Source organism: Medicago sativa, chromosome 2 (assembly GCF_051527215.1).
Source record: "Medicago sativa cultivar Bolivia chromosome 2, Bolivia_mono, whole genome shotgun sequence".
In the NCBI taxonomy this organism is placed as follows: Eukaryota; Viridiplantae; Streptophyta; class Magnoliopsida; order Fabales; family Fabaceae; genus Medicago; species Medicago sativa.
In genome coordinates, this window is record NC_140750.1 from 73,410,572 (window position 1) to 73,435,532 (window position 24,961).

Consider the following 24,961-nt stretch of genomic DNA (forward strand, 5'->3'; position numbering starts at 1 on the left):
CAAGAGTACTCTAAATATTGTATTATGATTTATAATTATCTGTCATTTCGCAATCTTTCCTTTCAATATAATATTTTGTCAAAAACGTTATTGAACCCCGTGCGAAGCACGGGTTTGTAACTAGTTTTGACTGATAAAAGAAAAGGAATTGAGATCAATCGAAATACCTCTTTTTTTTGTTGCCAAATTAGACAATTTGCAGTCTTCAATTTTTTTACACTAGAGCGCGACACATGTAGCCTCAGGAGAGACACACAAGGTATTCATCTATAGACTAGATAGGAAAATGAATGTCTGTGCCAATTACCATTTTGCCCTTATTGGGGGTATTTTGGTAAAATAATTATTTGCCTTGCTTGCCCTATATATATGTGTAAAGAGAAAAAAAAAAAACAGAAAAAAGGGGAAAAGAGAGAGAGGGTCGGGAAGTAGAGAAAGAAAGGGGATGAGAGAAAGAGAGAAACGATTTCTCTCCCTAAAACTCATGTTCTTCCTTCTTCTTCCTTCTTCCGTTTTCATTTCTGCTTCATCAAAGGTAGTAACAACCCTTCTTCTTTTGTTTTTCATTTTCATTTTCTTCTTCATCAAAGTTAATTTCTGGGGTTGATTAATTTATTTAGTTTTTCAGCAATCTAATGACATGCATGTCTCAGATAGAATGAATTTTGTGTGTAATCTGTTTTATTTTTGTTTTAGCTTTTGTGTTTTGGTGATTCTGGGTTTTTTTTGTTGTTGATTCTGTTTTTGGTGTGATTATGTTTTTGTTTTTGTTGTTTTTGGTTTCCTTTCCCTCATGCATGTAGAAATTTGATGAATTTAGAGTTAGGTTTTCATTTGAGGGAAAAGGGAATTTTTATGGTTTTATGAAATTGAGTAATAAACAGTAAAGTAATATATGTCCCAAAACATGAATTCATGATTATGCTTCTTTTTTCATTGTATAAGTGATTATGCTTAAATTCATCAATGTAATATTCTCTGGTTTGAGTGTTGAATCTAATTCTAATCTTGCATGTGGGTTTGATTGAAAATTTGTGAAGGATTTGTGAGAAGAATGTTAAGTTTGGGTAAGAGGGGTCTGAGGTCGAGAGTGAGGCAGAGGGAGAAGAGTAGAAGAAATGGAATTAGGGTTTTGAGAAAGAAGAAGTAACTAAAGAAAAATTAGGGGTTCTTTAAGACTGAGTAATTGGAGATGGAAGCTAGGAACTTAAGGAAACAAGAGCACCAGAGCTTGCTGCCATCACCATAAAGAATTAAAGGTGGGTTTCCCTTTCCCTCATCCCTCATGCATAATCTAAATCAACTAATTTAGGGGTTATGAGACATGAAATTGATTGATGAAAAGTAAACTGTTCATTATGCATGTTTGATTTTAAGAATTGAAGTTATTGCGTTGATTTGTTTGTGTATTTTTACTAAATTGATTTTGTGTGAATGATAGCATGATTGAAAGGTTTATTGATGTGGCCACTGGAATAATTTGATTGAATGGGTTTTATGGTGAAGTGATTCTTATTGTATATGAAAAAGGAGATTATAAAAATGAGCTAGGTTTTTCTTAAAATTACTGCAGAAAATAGCTTCAGTGCAGGATTTTTAATAATTTATTGATTTTGAATTTTTAGACGGGACCAGTTGCATAAGTTGCAGTTATAAGCTGGCTGCATACAGTAAAATAATCAGAAATGTTTGATTTCATATGAATGATTCAATCATAGGTTTTATGGACTGTTGTGCTGGAATTGGTTTCTACAGATCAGTTTTAGTGTTAGATTTTTCTGAAATTGATTACTTTGAATTTGGATATGGGACCAAATTCATTGTCTTCATGTGAGTATTGGTCATGTATAGAAAAATTTACAAAAAATTATAACTTCAATTTATGTCTTTGTGGCTTTGAATGACAGATGATTAACTCTTTTTTTTTTTTTTTTTTTTTTTTTTTTTTTTTTATGTTTCACATATATTGCTTCTACTAATTGAGTGAATTATATGTTCAGGTTCCTCTAGAACTGCAAGCTTCTTTTATTGCAGCAGTTGATAAAGGAAACATAAGAAGCATGCCAACATAGTGAATAAAAAGGTTCTGAAATATTTATCTAAGATTTGATATGTTATGGATCATGTTATTTTATAATTATATGCATGTAATATCTAAATATTTCCTAATGATATGTTCCCTGTTACTTTTTTTTTTATTTTGACAAAATGTTTTCTGTTAAGGTTATTTGCGCTCAAGATTTTGTTCATGTTTAGTTATTTTTCCTTTTGTGAATCCTTAAAAACAGTCCGATCTGCACTGATTTGCATTAAAAGCAAAGGAAATTAAGGTAAGCTTATTCTATCATTTTCCTCTCTTTTCTTACTCATCCAAACCCTAACCCTTTTCAGCCCCAATTTCAATTTCTTAATGAAGGGTTAATTAAAGTTGATGCTTGTGTGTCTCCTTATTCAAAGAAAGCTTAATTGAAAGTATGGGGGTTGGGTTTGCAATTGGAGGAAGAAACAAGAAGAATTGGAGGTAAATTTTTGTACAAGTGATGATAAATCATTTCTGTTTGATGGTTTCTGTGAAAGATTTAAGAAAAATGTCTGTTTAAGAAGATACATAGGGACATGGTTGAATTTGATCTGAATGGTGCTGAATGGTAGTCTCTGTTACAGTCTAATATCAACCATTTTCCTTTGTATCTAATCTGGTAAAATTTGATATGTGGTCTAATAGAGGATGTTGCTTTAGTCTTGGTTTCAATATTCTGAAATATTTCTGTATATGTGCATACTTTGATTCAGCTTTAGGTTTGATGTTTTTGATTTTGGTTTTTATCTGCAGAAGTAAAGTGATAGGAGAAGCTGCTGGTGGGAAATCTCTATTCATGAAGGATGAGTTGTGATGGATAGATTGTTGAAGGTATCATCTTTGCATGTTTTTATTTATGTATTTTTTTGTTTTGTTTTGGTTTGTGGCTGGAATTTTAAAAAGGGTTTTTTATAATGCATTCTTTCATGTAATCCTGTATAGAAGAAAGTTAAAAACAGATGCATGCATTGTAATTCTCAGCCCAAGCAGTAGAATTAATATTGATTGAGTCACTTCAATATTTTATCTATGAAAAAATGGTTGATATTTGATAATATAATTTTCAAAATTGACCTTGAAAATAGTTGATATTTGATTTATGTACTTGTGGCTAGGAGTTTTGGGAATTTGATGGTTGATAAGTTCAAGATTGTTATGAGCTATATCAGCAGAGTATGAAGGGGAGCATAGGCCAGAGAAATTGGAGGAACTTGGGAATATGCTGACTGGTCTTGATGCTGGAGATTCTATTGTTATATCCAAATCATTTTCTCATGCTTAATTTGGCAAATTTGGCTGAAGAAGTTCAAATTGCATATAGAAGAAGGATTAAGTTGCCGAAGAAAGGTGATTTTGCTGATGAAAATTCTGCCATAACTGAGTTAGATATTGAAGAGACATTCAAGAGGCTTGTGACTGAACTCAAGAAGACTCCTCTTGAAGTCTTTGATGTTTTGAAGAATCAAACTGTTGATTTGGTCATAATTGCTCATCCTACTCAGTCGATTCGTCGATCTTTGCTGCAAAAACATGGAAGGTTTGTCCATTATATTTGTTAATAACTTTCTGTCATAACTTAGTTGTGTTATGGTAGTCCATTGTTGTCGCATTTATTGTCTAGAGGCATGTTTGGATTGATTTATTTGAGGTTATCTACTAACATAAACATTTGTGAGACTATTTGGGAGAATTTATATTTCCTGGTCAGTTGAAGTTTCTGAATTTTATTTCTTGTGTTGTGCTGTTATCTCTGTAAAACCATTGGATCAAATTTGTTTTATAGTATGCCTGCTTCTTAATCAGTAAACTTCTCTGGTCTTAAGGAAAATGGTTTTCTTACTTCATGTATGCTTTTTGTATGCAGTAATTGATATTACAAGGATGGTAGTTCTTCACCCAAACGGGGCTATTGCACTTTAGAAGCATTTTGAATCTGAAAAAGGTATCAGCATTTCCATCATTTTGTTGGAACACAATATTATGACAATAATATGTTTAATTCCGTCTTTGCAATATGAGACACTCTTTTTACTTTGAAACTTATATTTCTTCATGCGCTTTGTTTGATATCATTGGCAATGTTGTATGAGATGAAGTGTTAGCCATAAAAATCAACACGAAGGTAAATCAATGTAGCGGAGATCGGAATGTTGTGCTAGAGGAGTGCTAATACTAGACGAGATACAATTAGGAATGATAGTATTGGCTTCTTCAAAAAAAAAAGGAATGATAGTATTGTTATTGTAGAAAAGATAGTTGCATCTCAACCTGCCTTCTCCGGTGAAGGTGGTTCCTGGACAGCAAATGGACTTTTGGAGCAGCTCAGTCAGACTTGGGATAAGTCAGATTATTTGTGTTACATGACAGAGTAAGTATCTTTCAATTTCTTAAACGCAATGAGTAAATGGAATGCTAATCTATTGAGTATTTATTGATACCTAAATTTTTTATCCTTTTCAGTGTCAACATCAATCCTAATGAAGGTCTTATAAAGAATGGTCAAAATCTTATACTCGCACTTAGATAATTTAATTTAAAAGGGTACTCTTTCATGTTGCACTAATTTAATATCTCCTCTACTTATTGTTGTTTAACTGGCGAATTTGTGCTTGCATCATTGATATCCTTTCATTCATATCAGTGATATTCTTTTTGATGACTTTTTAATAATGTCCCCTCATGACTCTTCTTTCATTTACCAAGATGAAACTAAGCCATTCTTGTGAAATAACTTTTTCAATTGACTGGATATCCATTGATACGATGTCAGAAATTTATACGTGCAGATCTTTGATCTATTTGATGTCAAGAGAAAGGGTGTTGTTGATTTTGATGACTTCGTTAGATCTCTCAATGTCTTCCACCCAAACGCAGCGCTAGAAGACAATATAGAATGTGAGTTAAAAATTGAATCCTCCACTTATTGTTGTTTACCTTAAATTCCTCACTTTGATCTGTCTGTCCTGATATATTATGTTTGGGATTTTCCTGCAGTCTCATTTAGGCTCTATGATTTGCACATTACTGGCTTTATAGAGCGTCCAGAGGTGAGATGATTATTATTTGTTCATATACCCTCAATGAAAATGGCACGTTTGTTAATCCACTGAATTTTATGATTTTATTCCTAAGTGAAAACTTTTTTTTCTGGTCTTGGTTTTTGACATTATTCTTTGTTGCTATGACATTTATCCTCTTCTCATTGATATCATTTTAATTTGAATTTGCTTTTCTTTCCCTTATTTGGTGATGTCTGACAGGTCAAGCAAATGTTAATTGCACTTCTTTTCGAGTTTGAAATGAAGTTGGCGGATGATGTGATAGAAACAATTCTAGACAAGGTATGTTAGCAAAATTCATAGTTACAATAGAATATTAGATACATGTTAGCAAAATTCGTATATACCATAGAATATTAGATATGAAATGAAAGTCCACCTGCAGAATAAATATTGTTGCTGATAGAACAACGTATGGTCATGGATGTTGGAGTTCAGTACCTAAGCAAGCAGGTAAATCAATTATCCAATTTTATCTCCATTAGCATATAATAATATAATGTCAAAATTGTTATTAATCATCTTTTAGTTTTGAATTTTTGTTTAATATTATCAGGTATGCAAAGATGTGGTAAGAGCTGCAGGCTTAGGTGGATCAATTACTTAAGACCTGATTTAAAAAGAGGAACATTCTCACAAGAGGAAGAAAATCACATTGTTGAACTTCATGCAGTACTAGGAAATAGGTAAATTTCAACTACTAACTTAGTCCCTATTTTTATCTTCTCCTATGGTTAAGCAAGAGTGATAAGGAGGTCGAGGGCTCGATCTCACTCTCGGTATAATCCTAACAATACTAATATTGTCCGTTTTAAAAAATTATGTTCATTTTCTTCTTATCAGATGGTCTCAAATTGCGGCGCAATTGCCGGGAAGGACAGACAATGAAATGAATCTATGGAACTCATGTTTGAAGAAGAGACTGAGGCAAAAAGGTATAGATCCTGTGACTCATAAACCATTGTCTGAGGTTGAGAATAATGGAGAGGAAAATGCTAATAAGAGTCAAGAGAAAGCACCAGAGATATTATTATCCAATGAATTGAACCTTTTGAAATCAGAGAGTTCAAAATCAGATGCAGCTTCTAGCTATGAGCAAAGAACATCTTCAATTTCACCAAAAGCATATGCAATGGAAATGGAAGGTTCTTGCAACAAAGAGTTTTTCATAGATAGGTTCATTCAACCCTCAGATTTGATGGGAAATTTTCCACTTCAGATGAGTTATACAAACACTGAAAATGAACTCTGTTATATTTCTAAATTTAATATTTTTCTAACTGGAACATAGGGGAAAATATTTGTATTCTTATATATCTATGTTAGAATAGATATGTAATGTTCCAAGATATAAGTGAAAGATTATTTCAACAATAGAACCTATATAGTCCATTTCATAAAATCACTTGGGTAAAACCCTTTGGAAGCATTCTTTAATTTCTATTTCAGCCTTGAATCTATACCTATGTAAGATAATTGATTTTGGTTTTCTATAGAAAGATTTTGTGAAACAATTTAACTTTATAACTTATTTGTGAAAGATTGTACATTCACTTAACCATTCAATTTCTTTTGTTCTGACACTTCTTTGTTATATAGTGCAATGGGCATAGGATATTCAGATAGTGAAATGTTTATGGTTAATTTATTATTATGTACTCAGAGTTAGTTTCGAAACTTTTGTTTTGACTGTTTGTGCCTTGCAGTTGAAGTCTCCTTCAGTTTCAAGGAAACCATTGAAACCTGATAACAAGAAACATTTTAACGAGGACGATTCATGTTCAGTTGCTTCTGGGTAATGCTCTTATAAACCTTATAGTCAAAGGGTGTCAAAATCTCATCTCATGTTTTCCTTATTCTAGCAATGATATTTTTTTTACTTTATCTTATAATTTTCTCCGTGACCATGTAAAGAACTGCAACTTCTGTGAGGTCGTTCAAATCCAGGGCGACTGTTGCTTCTGCTCCAAGCTTTTGGTCAACTGAACGTGCACAAAGAAGAAAGGAGGTAAAATTTGTTGATTAATTAGTTTTGTTTCAATAGGGTTTTCATCTCAAATTGATCGGAGCATCCCCTTTTATTTGTGTCATAGTTCTATTCAAAATCAAGCAATGGAAGCTGAGAAGAATAAAAAAGAAGCAAGGTAAAAAGGGATTTATTTATTATCTCAAAAAACCATGAATTACATTGTCATTCTGTTACTTCTTTTCTTCTTATAGATATAAATTTATGTTAGTTTTCTCACTCTAATTTGTTCAACGATTAAGGATGAGAAATAGGAAGCCATCAAACAGTTGAGGAGAAGTTTAAAATTTAAAGCAAGCTCTATGCCAAGCTTTTACCATGAGGGGCCTCCACCTAAGTTCAGATTTTCACACAGTCAGTTTAGTCATATAGTCTGAGACAGATATGGGAAGAAAGAATGATTGTAGGTGTTGAGAATCAAGTTCTGTATATTTTACTTATTGCTCTTTATGACCTCTACTTTATAATTAATTCTATGAGATTGTTTCTTTACATTTTAAGAAGTTTCATTTTGAAATTTTGATCAATAAGATATCTTATTCAATAAATCATTTTCTAATATTAACCTAAACTTATTATTTGATTTAGGATTATGCTCTAGATTTGAGTCTGGTGAATAATATACATCAGCATTGAATGGAACTGTGGCTTTGATGCTTGAACCAAGTCCTGCATTGTTGAGAGATGTTTGTATATTCTTAAGAGCTGGTAGAGTGTACATTAGATATGTTCCATTATATTCCTTGAGGAAAGGTTCATTGCCAAGTGCAATGTATCTGCAATATTTGTATCATAAATGTAGAGTTAAGATATAATCAACTAAACACTGTCAGTTCAAGAAGCTAAATAGATGAAGATTATAGACAGAATATGGCATTAGAAAAAGTACAATATCAACTCCTGCAGCCTTCAGAAATATGAGCAGAAAAGGTACAAAAAACCATTGCTACAAACTGGTAATCTACAATGTCTTTTTTTTTGAACAAGAATTAGACCAAGAAAAATGAAAGACATGGTAAAAGCACAGTGAGTAAAGGAAAAATTAAAGAAAATGCAAGATATAATGTGCATGTAAAGTGATGAATGAATGTTGAATATGGTTATAGGATTAAAAAAATGCTTAACTTGATGTTTAATCCACCAGGGTACAAGTAGCTGGTGACATTTTCATAAACCCAAGAATCAGCAACTTTAGGATCCTTGCTTATTTCTTCCAACATATTATTAGGAATTGCTAACATAACCTCAATATCAGTCCCTAACAAAGCTGTCATAACCCATTCATCAGCATCAAACAGTTTGAGTTTATCAAAGCCATTTTCTTGAAGCATTTTAACGACGTTGTTTGGAGGAAGTTGGTGAGTGGCCATGGTTCCCCACTTGACTCCAACTCCATAACCACATGAAGCCATACTTAAGAAGAAAATAATGATGAAGAGTAATGTCATTAGATAATGTTGAGTTGCATTTTCTTGTGCCAATTTTTTTTTCTGAGTTTCAAGAATAATGAAAGAACAGAATCCAAAGAAATGGGAGTGAAAAAAGAAAAGGGAACGTGTGATTCAAGGAACGAGAATTTATAGATGTTCAGAGTTAGTTATTTTTTCTCGGTGCTTGTGTTTCATTGCATGTCTTCACAAATAAGGTACATAAAATAAAACAAGGACTTAAAATTGCAACTTTTTTCTCTCTCTTTCTTACTTTTAACAATAATACCAAAAAAAGAATTTCTTGAATGGAATATTTATATATATATATATATATATATATATATATATATATATATATATATATACACACACACACACACACACAGAGATTCGTTCCTTAGTTCAGTTATAATGCCAGGCACTGCCAGCATGTTTTGCATTAGTGTTAAGCGTATTCATTTATCATCATCACAATCTTAATCTTAATTAGATTAAAAGAAGTTTTTGCTAGGCCACACATTATTTAACAACTTAATATCTAATGGATTATATGAGATATCAGATACTTACTTTGTAACAGTATTTGTTAGCGGATACTTGAACTATAACGTTAACTTGAACCATAAAAATAAAAAAAAATTGTGTGAGAACTATAAAGAGTGTTGCAAAGAAACTTCTCTCCATTCCCCTTTATTTCAAGATTCAAATAAATTTAGATATTAAAAAATGGCTATAGTAACTATTATCCATTCTTTGACAATTTTCTTTTATTCTTGATTTTTTCCATCCTTTATATTATTTTTGAAAAAAAATCAAATAACCATGCGTTTAAGGACCCTTTTTTTATTGTTATATTAGATTAGATTTTTTTCAAACTTAGATTTTTTTTTTATTTTTTTACCTTTTTTTATATATGAATATGAAGTTTGCATTTTCACTCATATTCTGCTCTTTCCTTTAATTTGCTAGAATGAGAAAAATGCAATTGTTTCTTTGAAAAATACAACTACAAGAAAGACAATGCAGTTGATTGATGTGCTTACCGGTCAGGAATACGATTGCCTCCTCATTACCGTTGAGCGTAACAAGGCTGAAAAATCCTTGGGAGAAGGTTGGTTCCAGTTTGTTAGGGACAATCACCTACAAGAGGGCGACAAGCTGCTATTCGATTTGGGTGTTCCTCCTACAATGTTATTTGTTGAGGTGGTTCGTAGAAATAATCTTGCTTGAAGAAAAGTTCTAATCTTTTGGAAGTTGTTGTATGTTGGCATGTATATTTTGTATAATATTTCAATGACAATATGTTTTAAATGTGGTTTAAAACATTTATCCTTTAGATTAAATTTTTAAAAAAAAATACGTCATTCAATACCCACGGGTACCCGTATAGTGGGCACCCACGAGGATACGGGGCTGGCACGGGTATCAAATTTATCCAACGGGGCGGGGACGAGTATCATATTATCCGTACCCATGGCTATCCATTGACATCCCTATCCTTTCCTGTAGATCATGTGAAAAGATTTATATATGTTGAAGCTAAAACACAAAATGATATAAATCAAGTAGAGAAGCTTTCAGCTATCTGTCTGATGCAGAAATTTGTTCACCTGAAAGAACTGGATATTAAATTGCAGTTAATATCTGCCTTTGCTGTAGATCATGTGAAAGGATTTATATACGTTGAAGTTGAAAGTCAAAATGATATAAATCAGGTAGCTTTGGTAATATGGTTTTCATTGGTTTATAGATAGATATCAATTATTACTACAAAAGTGTTTCTACCGCTAACTAAATATGTTTTCATTTGTTACTCGTGATCAAGCCATTTTGAAGATTTAATTTTGTAATCCGTAATGCAAGAGTACTCTAAATATTGTATTATGATTTATAATTATCTGTCATTTCGCAATCTATCCTTTCAATATAATATTTTGTCAGCCTAATTTTATGTTGGATATTTCTCCTCATGCTCTAATAAAGTTTGGTGGCAGAGAGATTGTGTATTTCTTTTGCAAGCTGAGGATGTTAAAGTGCTAATTTCCATATTTGATCTCACTTTGATTTTTAAATTTGAGAGGATCTTAACATTAACATTCTTATTTTGAAAATCATATCTTTTTTGGGAATCATTGTTACAATAAAAAATAATTTTGAGTTCATCATGTATATATACTATAGTAAGCTCAGAAATCATTATAGAGTGAAAAATTGATTTTTGAAGTGAAACACAACCTGATTTCAGAATTAATTTTTGGACTTATTAACCAAGTAATTAGTATTGTTAATTAAATGTTAAGATTTGTTTCTGTGGATTTGGTTCTTTTTCCTTCAAGAAAAACTGAATGACTGAAGTCATTATTTGATGAAGCTGATATGTTGCAGCAACTCATTTTGAGATTTATTATTCACTTCTTCTGTTTTTGTATTTGTAGTCAATATGCTTACATCATGAAAAATACGACGCCGATCCATTTTAGTCACGGATAAAAACAACTGTGCATTTTGTTTTCTCAGTCCAGTTGGAAATATAGAACTCCATCATAAGTAATTTCTGTAGTCTCATTGCTTTCATGCTATATTCGGAGAGACAGATATCAGGATTATGATGTTAACTGGATTGTATCAGCTCTAATTTCCTTAACTTTCTTTCAATTGGATTCAAACATCTGTGATATTATGTTAGATTTTCTTTCATTCATTCATATAGTAAAAAGTAGATGATTAAGTGTACCAACATAAATGTCAGAAGGTTAGTGTTTACAATTGTGTCTGCAGTCAAAGTGAAATTAGCTCTTAAAGTAAGTAAATATGATTTTGAGTTATAATAGTATTACATTGTGGTAAGTCCTATATGCAACAAGTTACAGTGAAAAATATTCAAAACATTAGAATAGAAATAATTATGATCTTATGCCTCAACTATTGATTTTTAGAGAACACCACTGAAAATAATGATTCTTTTGAGCCATAATTGGGAATAAAAATTAGAGTAACTTATTTTTACGTTATTCTACATTATAGAATCTATTTGCCATTTAGAGTAATAGAAACCCCTTTATTCCATGTCTATATGATAATGATATGATATATAAGGGCAACCCAGTGCCCTAGAGCTCCCGTATATGCAGGGTCCGGGAAGGGGTCTGGGAAGTCATCCCTATCTAGCAGGAATTATCATAATTAATATGCACAATACATGACAATCATATCTTACAGTCAATATAGTCAATGTCTACGTTTTTATCCAACAATCCTATATCAGGGTCCCAAAATTGTGAACATGAATAAATCACATTTTAGTTTGGTGTCTCTTCTGATCTCATATGTTATTACTAGATACTAGATGCTTATTTATCTTCCTTCAATTTTTTTTCCTTTTTATCTTATCAGAAATTGTGATGCAATCTTACTTGTGCCATGGTTTCGATGATTTTGGCGCATCCTCTTTGGCATAATCGTAATGCTACCACGAGCTTTTAGTTTTCCACATACAAATTTATATTATATTTTTTCCTTGCTCTCTAACTGATATTTGTTTTTTAAAAATTACTTCCGATCACAGGCACATAGTCAAGCTCTATCAAATTACATGTCAATTCAGATAGAGATTATTCCTCATATGCGGGGTGTATTGGTCAACTGGCTAATTAAGGTACATAACTAATTTCCCTCATCCTTAATATGTATTGTCTTTTGTCCTTGTCCTTTCCTTATATATTGTTCTGTATTTTTCCCTCTTTAAGATGTGAAAAGATCTCTTTATCCATTTTTTTGCTGATAATTTTCTTTTGTAGATCCAACATCATTAGTCTTTTTCTCTGCTTATTTCTTGGATTTTACAGGTACACTTCAAATATGATTTGAAGCCTTAAAGACTATCTGATAGTGACATTGTTGGATCAATATCTTTCCCAAGTGAATATAAAAACAAGTGAAATGCTTTTTTGATTTATGGTACACATCTTCAAACTATTAAATATTCTCAAAACTTTTATTCTATCATTTGAATACTTCTTTTAACCAAATATATGTATATTGTCTACCATATTGTGGTTGTTAGCCAAGATTTCAAGGACTTCCTTTGAGAATATGATTTTATCACCTGATTCTGTGTGGAAAACTCAACAATCCGAGAAAAGCATGTGAGGTCAGATTCCATAGGGATGACGACATCATTTACGGAACACTTCAGCAAGGATGGGAACCTTTTTGTGCTGAAAATGAGTTTGTATGCGGCGACAAAATCCACTTCAAATTTTCGATGGACCTTTCAGCCACTACGTTCAGGTCTACAAAGTCGAAGATTAGGTCACGATGTTGGCAACTGCTTATGTTTTCTATGTGTGTTGTGCCTGGGCTATGTTTTCCACATCTGTTGTCCATTAACTATTTCATCTGTGAACAATGTTTCTGAATTAAGACATGTATTGTCCTTGATGTTACTTGATGTTGTTTACTTCTATTTGCTTAAGTTGCTGTTATTGTTTTTCTTGCTCAACTGTTATGAATGAAACAACCTCTTGCTATGAGCAAGATCTAGCTTCATAGGTTTAAAGGGTTTATATGAGCTCATTTCTTCATTGAATGAAACAGTCGACCTCAATGGCATCAACATTGTTCCAAAAGGTAAGAATTAACCACTTTTAATCATAAACACAAGAATAAAAACGTTCATAGGATTCAATAAAAACACTTTTGTAGAAAGATTGCTAAGTATGTTCAACTATTTCCCTTTGAGCTGAAATCTAATTAATAAGTGTATTTGACAATTTTTCATCTTAATGTAGATTAAAAAATATAACAAAAATTTTCAAAAACGCGATATTCAACCCGTGCGAACTAATTTATTCAAATTAGATTGTTTGGAGGGTCAAGCACTAGGATTTTGATTGGTTTTGCATATTCTCAATGCACTATTCAGTTCATTATGACAATTATAAATTTTATTATAAATTGAAAGTGACATTCAATTTTCTTGCCATAGATATTGAGTCATTTTCTCACACACATTTAATGTTTGATTCCTTAATGTTTATGGCAATTTCATGCTATTTTTTCCTTTATTTTTTGTAATAAAAATAACAGCCAAAGAATTTTGAGGACACTCCATGATTTTTTTATTGACAAGAGTCACAAAGATCAACCAGGGACATGTCTGGTGATTATAAGCCAATTCTTGAGAGGGTTCTTCATATGTGTGCAATAATCCTATTATACTCTTTTCCTTAGTTTGCTAGATTGTAAAAAAGCCGCTATACCTTTGAATACAACTATTCCTCTTGGTTTGCTCATTATTCGTATATAACAAAGTCTATCGAAAACGCAACATTTAACCCGTGCACAGCACACATATTGCACCAGAGTACCTCTCGACTGGCCAATCATCTGAGAAAATTGATGTGTTTGGATTCGGCATTCTCTTATTAGAGCTTATAACTGGAATGACAACCCTTGAGTTTCGAAAAACCTTGAATCAAAAGGGTGCTATGCTAGAGTGGGTAAGTCCATACTCTACAATCCAAACATTCTTATGCATTTAATTCATTGATATTAAACACAATTATTTGCTAATTAATAACCTAAAAATCCTCAATAATAACCTATTTTTATTTTAAATTTTTTTAATTCAACTTATTAAGTTCACCGTTTTCACTTCAATTACATCATAAAACATATAGATTATATAAGAAACATGAATTTTCTATGGATTATGTATGATTTATGAAATTTTAAATGAATTATGTATGAATGTTTAAAAGTTGAGGTGTTTTGGTAATTAAAAAAAGTCATTATTTGTACAAAAAAATATATAAATTCAAAACTCCATGGGTACCCATGGATACCTCAATACCCACGGGTACCCGTATAGTGGGTACCCACGAGGTTAGTTTGACTCTGCATAATGCAGGGTGGTGGATCAGACATTTTCATTTGTTACTTGTGATAAGACGTTTTGAAGATTTAATTTTAGGGAAATGTTAACTTGTGCCCTTGGGGCATAAGTTAAGAAATCAAATGTAGAAAGTTTTTCTTGGAACTTGTGCATTCAATGCTTTAAAAGTTGCAAAAGTTATACTTTCAATACAAAATTTATTTTTAATTTCCATTTTAAGCTCCTTAACTTGTGCCCCAAGGGCACAAGTTAACATGACCCTTAATTTTATAATCCGTAATGCAAGAGTACTCTAAATATTGTATAATGGTTTATAATTATCTGTCAATTTGCAATCTATTATTCCGATATAATATTTTGTCAAAAAAGTAGCTAACCCCGTGCGAAGCACGGGTTTGTAACTAGTAAGTAAAAAAAAAAGAATAGGTATTCATAATTTTTATGATAAAAAGACAAGGCATTGATGTTGTTTATTAAAAAATAAAAGGGGACCTTGATCTTGTGGTAGCAGAAAAGAAATTGCATCGACAATATTAGAAAGGAGAAAAAGGGAATTGAACTTACAATATATCCATGATTTGTCAAATTCAGAAAAACATAAAAAACAAAATTACTTTACATATGGTCATCAAATAATTTTCAATCGTAAATGACGTATAAAATAAATTTTAATATATGAGACTTTTTCTATTTGTACATGGGTAAATTTCGAATAACAGTGTTTCAAGTGAACTAGTTCTATTTTCCTCTAAAAATTAAAAGTAACTATTAGAGATACATAGTTTAGTTACAAGGAGTACTAGTCCTATTAGTATATATAGGTGTAACCTCCCCATAAGTGGGTGAACTTTCTCATTTTGTAATATCTCATTTTACTATCAATAGAACAATTCCATAAGCTTTTCTCTCCTTCATCAATGGATGCCATGTTTCCTAACATGGTATCAGAGCAAGATTGGTATCCACCTTGAAGGATTTTCCGCTGCATTTTCTCGAGAAAATTCAATTTTCTCACTTCCATTTTTTTCTCATTCCAATTTTCCTTTTATCATTTCATACTCCTTCATTTTCTCTTCATTGATTCTGATTCCTTTTTTCATTGTTCTTCCTTTCCTTCTCGATCAATTTCACTTTCAATTGTTCTTGATCTTACATAACCGTTTCCCCCAATTCCTAGGGTTTCCGAGTCCAATTTGATTACGATTCGTTTTGTTATGTTTAGTCTTTGATTCAATTTAGTCTTTGATTCTGTTTTCCTTCGAATCTCAATTTCATAAACTTTCTCTAATTCAATTTTGTTTTCGTGTCTTCTCGTTCGTGATACTTGTTTCCTCTATCGCTGAATTTCCTTTCCATTTCATTCTGTTTTTCTCAATTTCAATTTCAGTTACTTCGATCCAACCGTCTTTCGTTTGATTTCAGTCTTATTCACTTTCCTCTTTGATTCGAGTTTATTGCTCGAATTCTTGATCGATTGAGTTTTTCAATCATTGAATAATTTGATTTCTTGTTACGATTGCGATTGCGATTGCGCTTTCGATTGCGCTTTCGATTTTCATTCTCAATTCTTGAAGAAGCGTGTTTGGAGAAGTGCTTTTACAGAAGCGTGGTTTGGTTAATTCATTTTCGATCTTCATCGAATCACACTGCAAAATCACGATTGGAATAGCTTTTTCGCTAGTCGTGATTCAGCATGTTGTGTTGTTTCGTTGTTCCATTCTCAACAGGCTTTGAGGTTGTGATTTGTTGCAATTTGTATATCTCACTGCTGAAGTTCTGGTTGCCTCTAGCTAACTCTATTTTCTTGTGGCGCTGGTATGGATTGAAGAGTTTGTTTGCATCACTATACTCACAGTGTTCTGGTATGGTTTTCCTACCTCTTGCTAGGATGCATATTGCTGTTCTTGTCCTGATTTGTTGGTGATGTTTCTGGTCAAGCTTCAACATTGTGTTGGATTTGTTTTAGGCTGTTGTTGGTTGCTGCGTGCACTTTCTTGAGCAATGCTTATTCTGCAATTTCTCATGACTGGTTTGAACATGTGGTACTCTTATTTTCAGCTGCATTTCTTGTTCCTATTATGGTACTCTTACATGATGATTGAATAGATTCTTTTGAGATAGTTTGGATGTTGTTATTACTGCCTGAGATTTGGATCTGGTTCCTTCATCACTGCCACTAGCTTTGTTTGAGCAGCCATACATTGTTGGTTGTTGTTCTTGGATAACATGATTTGGATGTTTACCAAAAGCTGTTTGGGTTGTCACTGCCAACACATTCGACACTTTTACTTCCCATCTGTGTATAGTGTGTTGATCAGTCTTGGTTATATTGGACTTTCTAATTTGAAGATTATAACCTCTACAATCATGTACTTTGAAGACCTTTTGTTTCAGGCTATGTGAGTTACCTTTGCTTATGATTGGTATTTGGGACGGCTTATGGTAACAACTCAGTTTTGGGTGATTGGCGTTCTTTGATTGATACCTTTCATTTTGTTCCTGTTCCTGGATCATTGTTGAATTTTGGGCAGACTTTTTATGCATTTTCTTGAGATTCATTTTGACGTCTCTGGGCTGCATGTCTGCATTCTTTTTGGACAGCATTACTGCTGCATTTTCTTGTCTCGGCTTGGCATAGGAGGGCATCACTTTTATCTTTGGAAGCTTGGTCTTGTTGCTTCATGGTACTTTTGGTGTGAAGTTTGTTCAACATATGACCTCCTTCCATTGTTGACTATGGCTCTTCCTTGCATTTGGTTTTTTCTTGTCTCGGCTCGGCATTGGAGGACATCACTTTTTATCTTTGGAACCTTGGTCTTGTATATGACCTCCTTCCATTGTAGACTATGTCCCTTCCTTGCACTTCTTTCTTGTATTGTGCTTCTATCTTGAGTGATTGAACACTCTTGATGGTTAAGTGTTGTGCCTTAATTGGCTTTGTTGATATTGGCTTCTACCGGATGGTGGTTAAGCGTTGCTTTGACGCTCCTTCCTTCAATTGGTTCAACCTTGAGTTGTGGTTGCTTCTTGTTGGATGAGCACTTGTTTGATATTTTTCTTAGCCGATGTATTTCGGCATCTTTCCTTGTATTTTCTCATTTCAAGTTGGATGTGTTTTTTTTGAACACCTTCCAACTTGAGGGGGACTATTAGAGATACATAGTTTAGTTACAAGGAGTACTAGTCCTATTAGTATATATAGGTGTAACCTCCCCATAAGTGGGTGAACTTTCTCATTTTGTAATATCTCATTTTACTATCAATAGAACAATTCCATAAGCTTTTCTCTCCTTCATCAATGGATGCCATGTTTCCTAACAGTAACGTTTAAAGTCACTCGAAGATTTCAAAATTATGGAATTTCTGAAAGTTGTCATGTGAACACCTGAGAAGTCTTAGGCAAGCAGTTATGTGTTTCCCAACGCCAAAGATACAAATATCAATGAGAAAATTGCAAAAGAAGATTCTTAGAAGTTAAAAGACGCGTAACACTCTATATGTTATGAGTTAGTTTATCTTTTAGTTGATAAACATTAGAATGAAACTCCATGCGAATGAGTTCATTTGCGTTCCACAAACTACACCTAAATAGATAACATATCCTCCCTCACATGATAACTTGTCGGTGGTAACAATGAACAATGTATGAAACTCAAACCTATCTGCATTGGCATACTTTTTCTTTTGCACACTTTGTTCCTTTACTTTTCTTTCTTGGGTGTTTTTACTTTATGTTTTTACATATCCATACATTTCTTCGATCTCTAACTGTGTGCTTGTAACCTTAAACCTATCAACTAAGAACCTCCAAAGAATCTAACTTGAGTCATAGATTAGTCTTTCCAGATTACTTTTTGAAGAGAAATATATTCACGACAACAAATTGGCACGCTCAATGACCCATATTAGTTTGAGATCGTCCGTGTCAAGTTTTTAGCCATAAAAACGTATGCATAAAAAATAGTTTGAGATCGTCCGTGTCAAGTTTTTAGCCATAAAAACGTATGCATAAAAAAAGACTAGTCCTTCTTGAAGAAGAAGCGCCAATCAAAACAACAATGATAATAACAATTCGAATGAAGATAAACAATAGATTAGGCTGCCTCAAAATTTTGATCTAATTCCTTAAGGGGAAGTTTTCTCTTAAATTATTATTTTATAATTATTTAAGAGAAAACTATTGAAAAAATGATGTTAAAATAAAATTAGGAATTAACTAAAAAATAAATAAAATATTTAGTGGATACGATCAAAATAAATACTTGGCTTTTGTTGACAAAAACACATATTTATATGAGAATAACTTTTATGCGTTAACGGTATAGACTTTGTTTAAACATGCATTTAGTCAAATGACACGGTGCTACTTTAATATGCTAATTCAAAAAATATTTCAAGTGATGTCTAGACTCTCCGGTCACTATTATAAGTAAAAATTCATTTTTTTTAGGTTCATTTAATAAATGATGTATGTGGCCTGTATAATAGATCACATACATCATTTATTGAATGAACATAAAAAATAGACTTTTGCTTATAATAGTGACTCGAGTGTGTGTGTATATAACATGTTTTGATTGAATGCATTTGTAAAAATAGTTTTCGTTGACAATGTATAGAAATCACCACCTAAAAAAAAGACAATGTATAGAAATTAAATCAAGTGAATATATTAATTTTATTATTATTTTTGTATGAATATATGGATCAGTCCCTATTTATAAGACACTTTTGTCAAATTTTGTTGTCTATATTTAATTATTTATAAGACCATATTCAAATATCAAGGCACATTATTATTTTTCTTCACAAAAATACCCTTTAACTAAATGAAGTGATTTTAATTTATCTATATTTTTTTACAATAATAAATGATATTATTAATTCAAATTGATAGGGTATATCAATACAATACAAATTCAAAGTCGCTAAAAACAAAAAGGATGAATATGTGAACAAACACTCATTCATGACAATAATATAAAACCACAAATATGACTATATTCAATTCTCTGGAATATCGATGTCTTCGGATTTGCAATGGTTGATGATGCCAAAGTCATTCATTGGATTTGCGTTTCATCAAAACTAATATTTCAACATGAATTAAATAAACATCGCACTAAAACGGGAAATAAAAAAACACACTGCTTTTTGAAGACGGCAAATCAAAATAAATAAAGTCGTGCTAAGACAACGAAATCACAAAACAAACGATAGAAGATTGGAAATATGCAAAAATTAGTAATTTAACTAAAAGAGAAAGAAAAACAATAATTAGATGAGTGATTACAGGTCGAAATTGACCTTATATATCAAGAAGAAGAAAGTAGTGATCGCTAGAGTTTAATAATGAGAAAAGATGGAGAAAGAGGTTTGTTTGCGAGATCATTTATCTCTTTTAACGGGTGAAAGATAATTTTGAAAAGAGTCTTATGTATAGAGACGAAATTAAGTATTCTATACTTTATCCTTATATTTAGACAAAAAATAATAGGAAATGCTAACAAGTGCATACGTTCTCTTAGGACAAATGTTAAAAAGTCTAAAGAAAATTTTTGTCTCGAAAATGGTGTATTCAATGTATTGAAACTTTAAAAAACAGTTTTTTACACTTAAAATTTATCAATTATTTTCAATTATTTTCATTCAATGTATTATCCTTACAATTTACAAAAGTTCAAATCCCTTTCGCAGTCAAAAAATAAAAGTTAAGATCCATTTTAATTAATGAAAAATAACTCCTCCATAATTGTAAAAATATATTCCTTGAATCAACCTTCTTTGAAAATTTCAAACACATTAATTACCTATATACTTTTAAAACATGAATTCGTTTTTTTTTAATTAAAAAATTCATAAAAGGAATTACTTTTGATGGCCTAAAAAAAGTTTTTTTTTTTTAAAGAAAAAAGTCTAAAAAGGAATTAGTTTTTCTTTGGATACAAAAAAAAGGAATCAGTTACACATACCTTTTTTCTCTTTTAAAAATTAATTTTAATTTTTTATAAATAAAATTAATCTTTTTTATTTTTGATAGATAAAAAATAATATAAAAATTCTTTAAACAAATCTGAATTCACCGTATATAATAATAACAATAAATACAGCAAAACGCGGAAATTAATAGCATCTATTGGAAACCGCCTATAGTATCGATATCATATCGTAACGAATTTACAACGGTCACATCATCATAATCTCACTATATAAACACTTCTACCTCTTCACTCTTTTCATCTTTCAATTAATATCATCATATAATATAAGATTTTCTCTCTCTGAATATTTTAGGTATATATCAAATTCTTCAGTGAGAAATTAATCAATGGCAACGATGAAGTTCACTTTCCTTTTCTTTGTGTCAATGATGATTCTCAGCTCATCACTGTCATCTGCTTACAAATTTCATGTGGGTGGCAAATATGGCTGGGCAGTGAAACCCTCAGCTGGTTACAGTCATTGGGCTGAGAAAAATAGGTTTCAAGTAAACGATACACTTTGTAAGTCCAAACCCTATCTTTATTATTTTTTCATCTCTAAATTTTGAATACTTTGATATACATCATGATGTATATTTGTCTTGTTGAGTTTTTTCTTATGAAACAACCAAACTTTGTCTATAATCATATTTTGTACAAAAATATAATCAAGCTTTGGGTTAAATATGTTTATAATTGTTACAATCCTCTTAAATCTTATTATTATCATTTATTTTTGTATTTTTTGCCGATCATTTTTCTCTAATATGTGCCAGTGATCAATATATATTTTGTATACTGTTTCAACAAAAAGAAAAATTCTTGTTTTCTATGCTTTTTTTTTCGAGCATATATAATATATACACTATTTATTTCTATAAGCTTTTATTATTTTTTATAAAATCACTTTTTTTTTGTATATTTTAATGAATTAGTTAGATAATGTGTATTGACCTTGACCAAAAAAAAAAAAGATAATGTGTATTGACTGAAAAACTTTGATAGGTACTAAACCAAAAGAAATTATATTTTGTTATTCTTGAAATCCTTTATAATATTTAATCTTAAATTATTCCAACAAAAAGTGTGAATTTTGTTGTTATTTTTTATGATGGTGTTTCTGGCCTGCAGATTTTAAGTATAACAAAGGATCTGATTCGGTATTGGTGGTTAACAAACAGGACTATGATTCATGCAACACTAAAAATCCAATTCTTAAGTTGGATGATGGAGATTCAACCTTTAAATTTGACAAGTCAGGTCCATTTTTCTTCATCAGTGGAATCGTTGAGAATTGCCAAAAGGGTGAAAAGTTGATCGTTGTTGTTTTGTCACCAAACCACCATCACACTCTACCATCACCTACTACAGTTGCACCAGCACCATCTCATTCGGCAGAGAATGCTCCTTCACCAAGTGCTACCGGCAAGACTGCTCCAACTACAACTCCTGTCGACGAGAATTCTCCTGCACCATCTCCTGCTCATTCGGGTTCTCATAGGTTTAGAGGCTCTGTTGGTGTTGGAGTTGCTTTGGTCTTAGCCACCTTTGTTTTTTAGAATGTTTGTTTCGGGGCTACCAAACGTTGTTGCTTTTGTTTGTTATATTTTCTGTCGTTGAATTTGGCTTGCCTTTTCTTTAGTTTGTGGTGATGAATGAATGCCTCTTAGACCATTTCATTATATTGTTTGAATTTTAAGGAATATAATTTATTAATACTTTGAAAATTGTGCTGTTGTTTATTTTAATTTTGATTCTTACTCCATCCGGTCCTATTTACAAGAAACAATTTACTTTTTAGATACATTAAATAATTTATGTATTTGGTTTAGGTTCTTGACTAGATACATACATTATTCAATGTATCTAAAAAGTCAACTTTCTCTTGTAAATAGGACCGGAAGGAGTATTAATTAAACGACCCCTGACCTACTTTACTATAAAAACCGGTTCATATAGGAACAAACAACAAAGCCTAGCTCGACCTAGCCTATTCTCACCCCTGCGTACAATATAATAAATGCTTTCAACCATCACCACTCTAATATTACTGAATTCAGTCAAATTATTACCGCTTGCTGAAAAATCCATACTTCTCATTTCAACAACTCTTACAATCAAATAAATGAGGTAGCTCACAATCTTGCGGAGATTGCCATATTATCAGCTATTCGCATCATTTATTCTAATGTACCTCGTTGTATTGAACAAGTTATTATAATGAAATGCTATAAGCACTTTTTTTTTTTTTTTTTTTTTATAAAAAAAATGATATAAAACAAAAACAAGGCCGTAACAATGAAGAGAATGAGCAAGATCAAAAGCTAGGTAACACCACTCAAACTTTTGGACAAGATTTAGCAACCAACAATAAAAATCAAAAGTTAAAATTATCAATTTTTGCTTTCAACTACGAAAAGGAAAAAGATTCACTTTATCAATAAATTGATGCATAAGGACTTCTTTATGGAAGATACAACAATTTTTCTCCTTCCAAATTACCTAAACACAAGCCAACCAAATCAATTGAAGAAAAGAATAATTTTTTTTAGAGTTACCTTCTAAATCCGCAAATTGGGTGAAGTGGTTGGTGCTGGTTCGTTGTAATTCTGACAAATATATCAACCATGATGCGAAATATGAATTGTTGAAAATGTGATGTTTGTGAGTAATATATAAGAAGTTTTGGAAGTGATCTTTTAAGGTTTTTGTTAGCTCTTTAGATTCAATTCATCTAAGGAGTTAAAATCACGGCAGTTGATTGCAATTGTAACAAATTTATTGTGATATCAAACATACATCGAATCTTTGTTGACAGTATGATGATGTTTGTGAGTAGTGTGTGTGTATATATATATATATATATATATATATATGATTTTGCTAGAAGCCACCCATGAAGGTGTCTTTTAGCAAGCCACACATCAAGGTGTGATTTCCACTTTTTAGTTATAACTTTGCTAAAAGACACCTTCATAAAAAGTGTCTTCTAGCAAAACCCTATATATATATATATATATATATATATATATATCGAGTTGGTTCATGAACCAAACGAGTCAAACTATACTTAGTTCAAGTTTAGCTCATTTATTTGACGAGCTTAATTTTCAACTCAAGTTCGACTCATTTGGTTCGTGAACCAAGTTCAACGAACCAATTATTTCCGAGTTGGTTCGGTTTCATTAATTGCCAGCCCTACCTTTGTTGGAAGATAATTACATAACAACGGCCAAGCAAACAAAGAAATATTCAACGGAATTGCTTTGTTCCAAACTAGATACGGGTCAGATATATAAAAAAATATGTTAGTTACTACTGCGAGAATTAAGAAAGTTGATAATATTATTTTTTTTAAAACTTATTTGTAATTATTATGCTTTTACAATTTTATACTTTAAGAGAGTTAGTTTATATTTTCAACATATAGTACTCATTATTTATTGAAGAAAGAAATGTAAAATAAATGAGGATATGTTGGTAAAGAAATAATTAATGTAATTAGAAATACCAAAGGACTTTTATAAAAAGGGACCTCGTCAAAAAAGAAGAAGAAAGACTTTAATAAAAAGAGACAAAATAACTCAAAAATATCTTATATTTAGATGCGGAGGCAGTAATATAAATGGATAAACTTATAGTTATGAATCGAATTCACAAATAATGCACACACAAAAACGCATCATTAAAAGCATATAAACAATCGCAAATGATTTGTAAATCTTGCAAAAGGGCGTTGGAAATAGATTGAAAATAAAACTATCTTCTAAAAAAAAATGAAACAGGGGGACAAAATTTCTTGTGCTGTTTTTATAATAAGTGGTTTCTCATATATGAAAGTATCACCGTCGTCCACCCAAACGGGCCCTTAAACTTGTGATACATTGCTTGGATGGAAAAACTATAGATAAAGGGTTTCAGAAAATTACACCACTTCTACGTAACATCCACCAGTGCATAAATTAGAATTAGTCCGGAGAACTCGACGACGAAGCAAGTTATCCTTTGTTGGAATACAATTATATAACAACGGCCAAGCAAACAGAGAAACATTCAACGAAATTGCTTTGTTCCAAATAGGGTCGAAAATATTTTGTTGAACATCGTGCTCCACGTTTGATAGCATGTAGTACACGCCGCTGACTGTGTATCATTTCCATGTATCAAGATTCTAGTCCCAAATATCTTCTACATCATCCTCTAAAAACATGTTAAATAGCAAATCACAACACTCCCCACTTCCTCCTCCAAGCTAGTAACCTACGCCACCACTTCCACACTTCTCCCCTAACTCCCCAACCTAAATAACACATCTTAGCAACATAAATCATTTGATTCAGCCAAGTAAAACATATGTAAGAACTTATTACTTAATGGGTCATCCTCCAACCACAAATCCGACCAAAAGAACGTTTGGATTTCGTTCCCCACCACACTCACCATATTGTCTTCAGACCAACTACACACCCTTAACCCTGAACCTCTTCTA

The 24,961-nt window shown here is 31.7% G+C and overlaps 2 protein-coding genes, 1 long non-coding RNA gene and 2 pseudogenes across 8 annotated transcripts; 4 read left to right on the plus strand and 1 right to left on the minus strand.

Annotated features, from left to right (window-relative positions):
• The first annotated feature begins 321 nt into the window (after positions 1 to 321).
• Positions 322 to 4,446, plus strand: LOC146950552 (phosphoenolpyruvate carboxylase 2-like; annotated as a pseudogene). The gene is made up of 9 exons (XR_015027595.1): positions 322 to 535; positions 1,041 to 1,259; positions 2,001 to 2,083; positions 2,289 to 2,330; positions 2,417 to 2,521; positions 2,834 to 2,911; positions 3,196 to 3,617; positions 3,945 to 4,022; positions 4,328 to 4,446. The product of XR_015027595.1 is annotated as a phosphoenolpyruvate carboxylase 2-like (transcript).
• A 904-nt stretch (positions 4,447 to 5,350) lies between these two features.
• On the plus strand, positions 5,351 to 8,034 carry LOC146950553 (myb-related protein 315-like). Of its 5 annotated transcripts, XM_085746467.1 has the most exons (9): positions 5,351 to 5,421; positions 5,525 to 5,592; positions 5,696 to 5,825; positions 5,983 to 6,362; positions 6,846 to 6,934; positions 7,054 to 7,147; positions 7,233 to 7,283; positions 7,408 to 7,568; positions 7,754 to 8,034. In XM_085746467.1, exons 3-5 carry the CDS (start codon positions 5,698 to 5,700, stop codon positions 6,884 to 6,886), a joined length of 549 nt encoding a protein of 182 aa, XP_085602593.1. In that variant the 5' UTR covers positions 5,351 to 5,421; positions 5,525 to 5,592; positions 5,696 to 5,697; the 3' UTR covers positions 6,887 to 6,934; positions 7,054 to 7,147; positions 7,233 to 7,283; positions 7,408 to 7,568; positions 7,754 to 8,034. The 5 variants fall into 5 exon arrangements, with proteins under 5 accessions (XP_085602593.1, XP_085602590.1, XP_085602591.1 ...); XM_085746464.1 differs by having other exon boundaries at positions 5,983 to 6,934; positions 7,408 to 7,586; XM_085746465.1 differs by having other exon boundaries at positions 5,983 to 6,934; positions 7,408 to 7,572.
• On the minus strand, positions 7,689 to 8,588 carry LOC146950554 (glucan endo-1,3-beta-glucosidase 8 pseudogene; annotated as a pseudogene).
• Positions 8,589 to 10,533: 1,945 nt separating this feature from the next.
• On the plus strand, positions 10,534 to 13,040 carry LOC146950555 (uncharacterized). Its single transcript, XR_015027594.1, has 2 exons — positions 10,534 to 12,250; positions 12,441 to 13,040. It is a non-coding gene; the product is annotated as an uncharacterized LOC146950555 (long non-coding RNA).
• A 7,681-nt stretch (positions 13,041 to 20,721) lies between these two features.
• Positions 20,722 to 22,214, plus strand: LOC146950556 (early nodulin-like protein 3). Its single transcript, XM_085741570.1, has 2 exons — positions 20,722 to 20,994; positions 21,604 to 22,214. Exons 1-2 carry the CDS (start codon positions 20,820 to 20,822, stop codon positions 22,029 to 22,031), a joined length of 603 nt encoding a protein of 200 aa, XP_085597696.1. The 5' UTR covers positions 20,722 to 20,819; the 3' UTR covers positions 22,032 to 22,214.
• Positions 22,215 to 24,961: the final 2,747 nt, after the last annotated feature.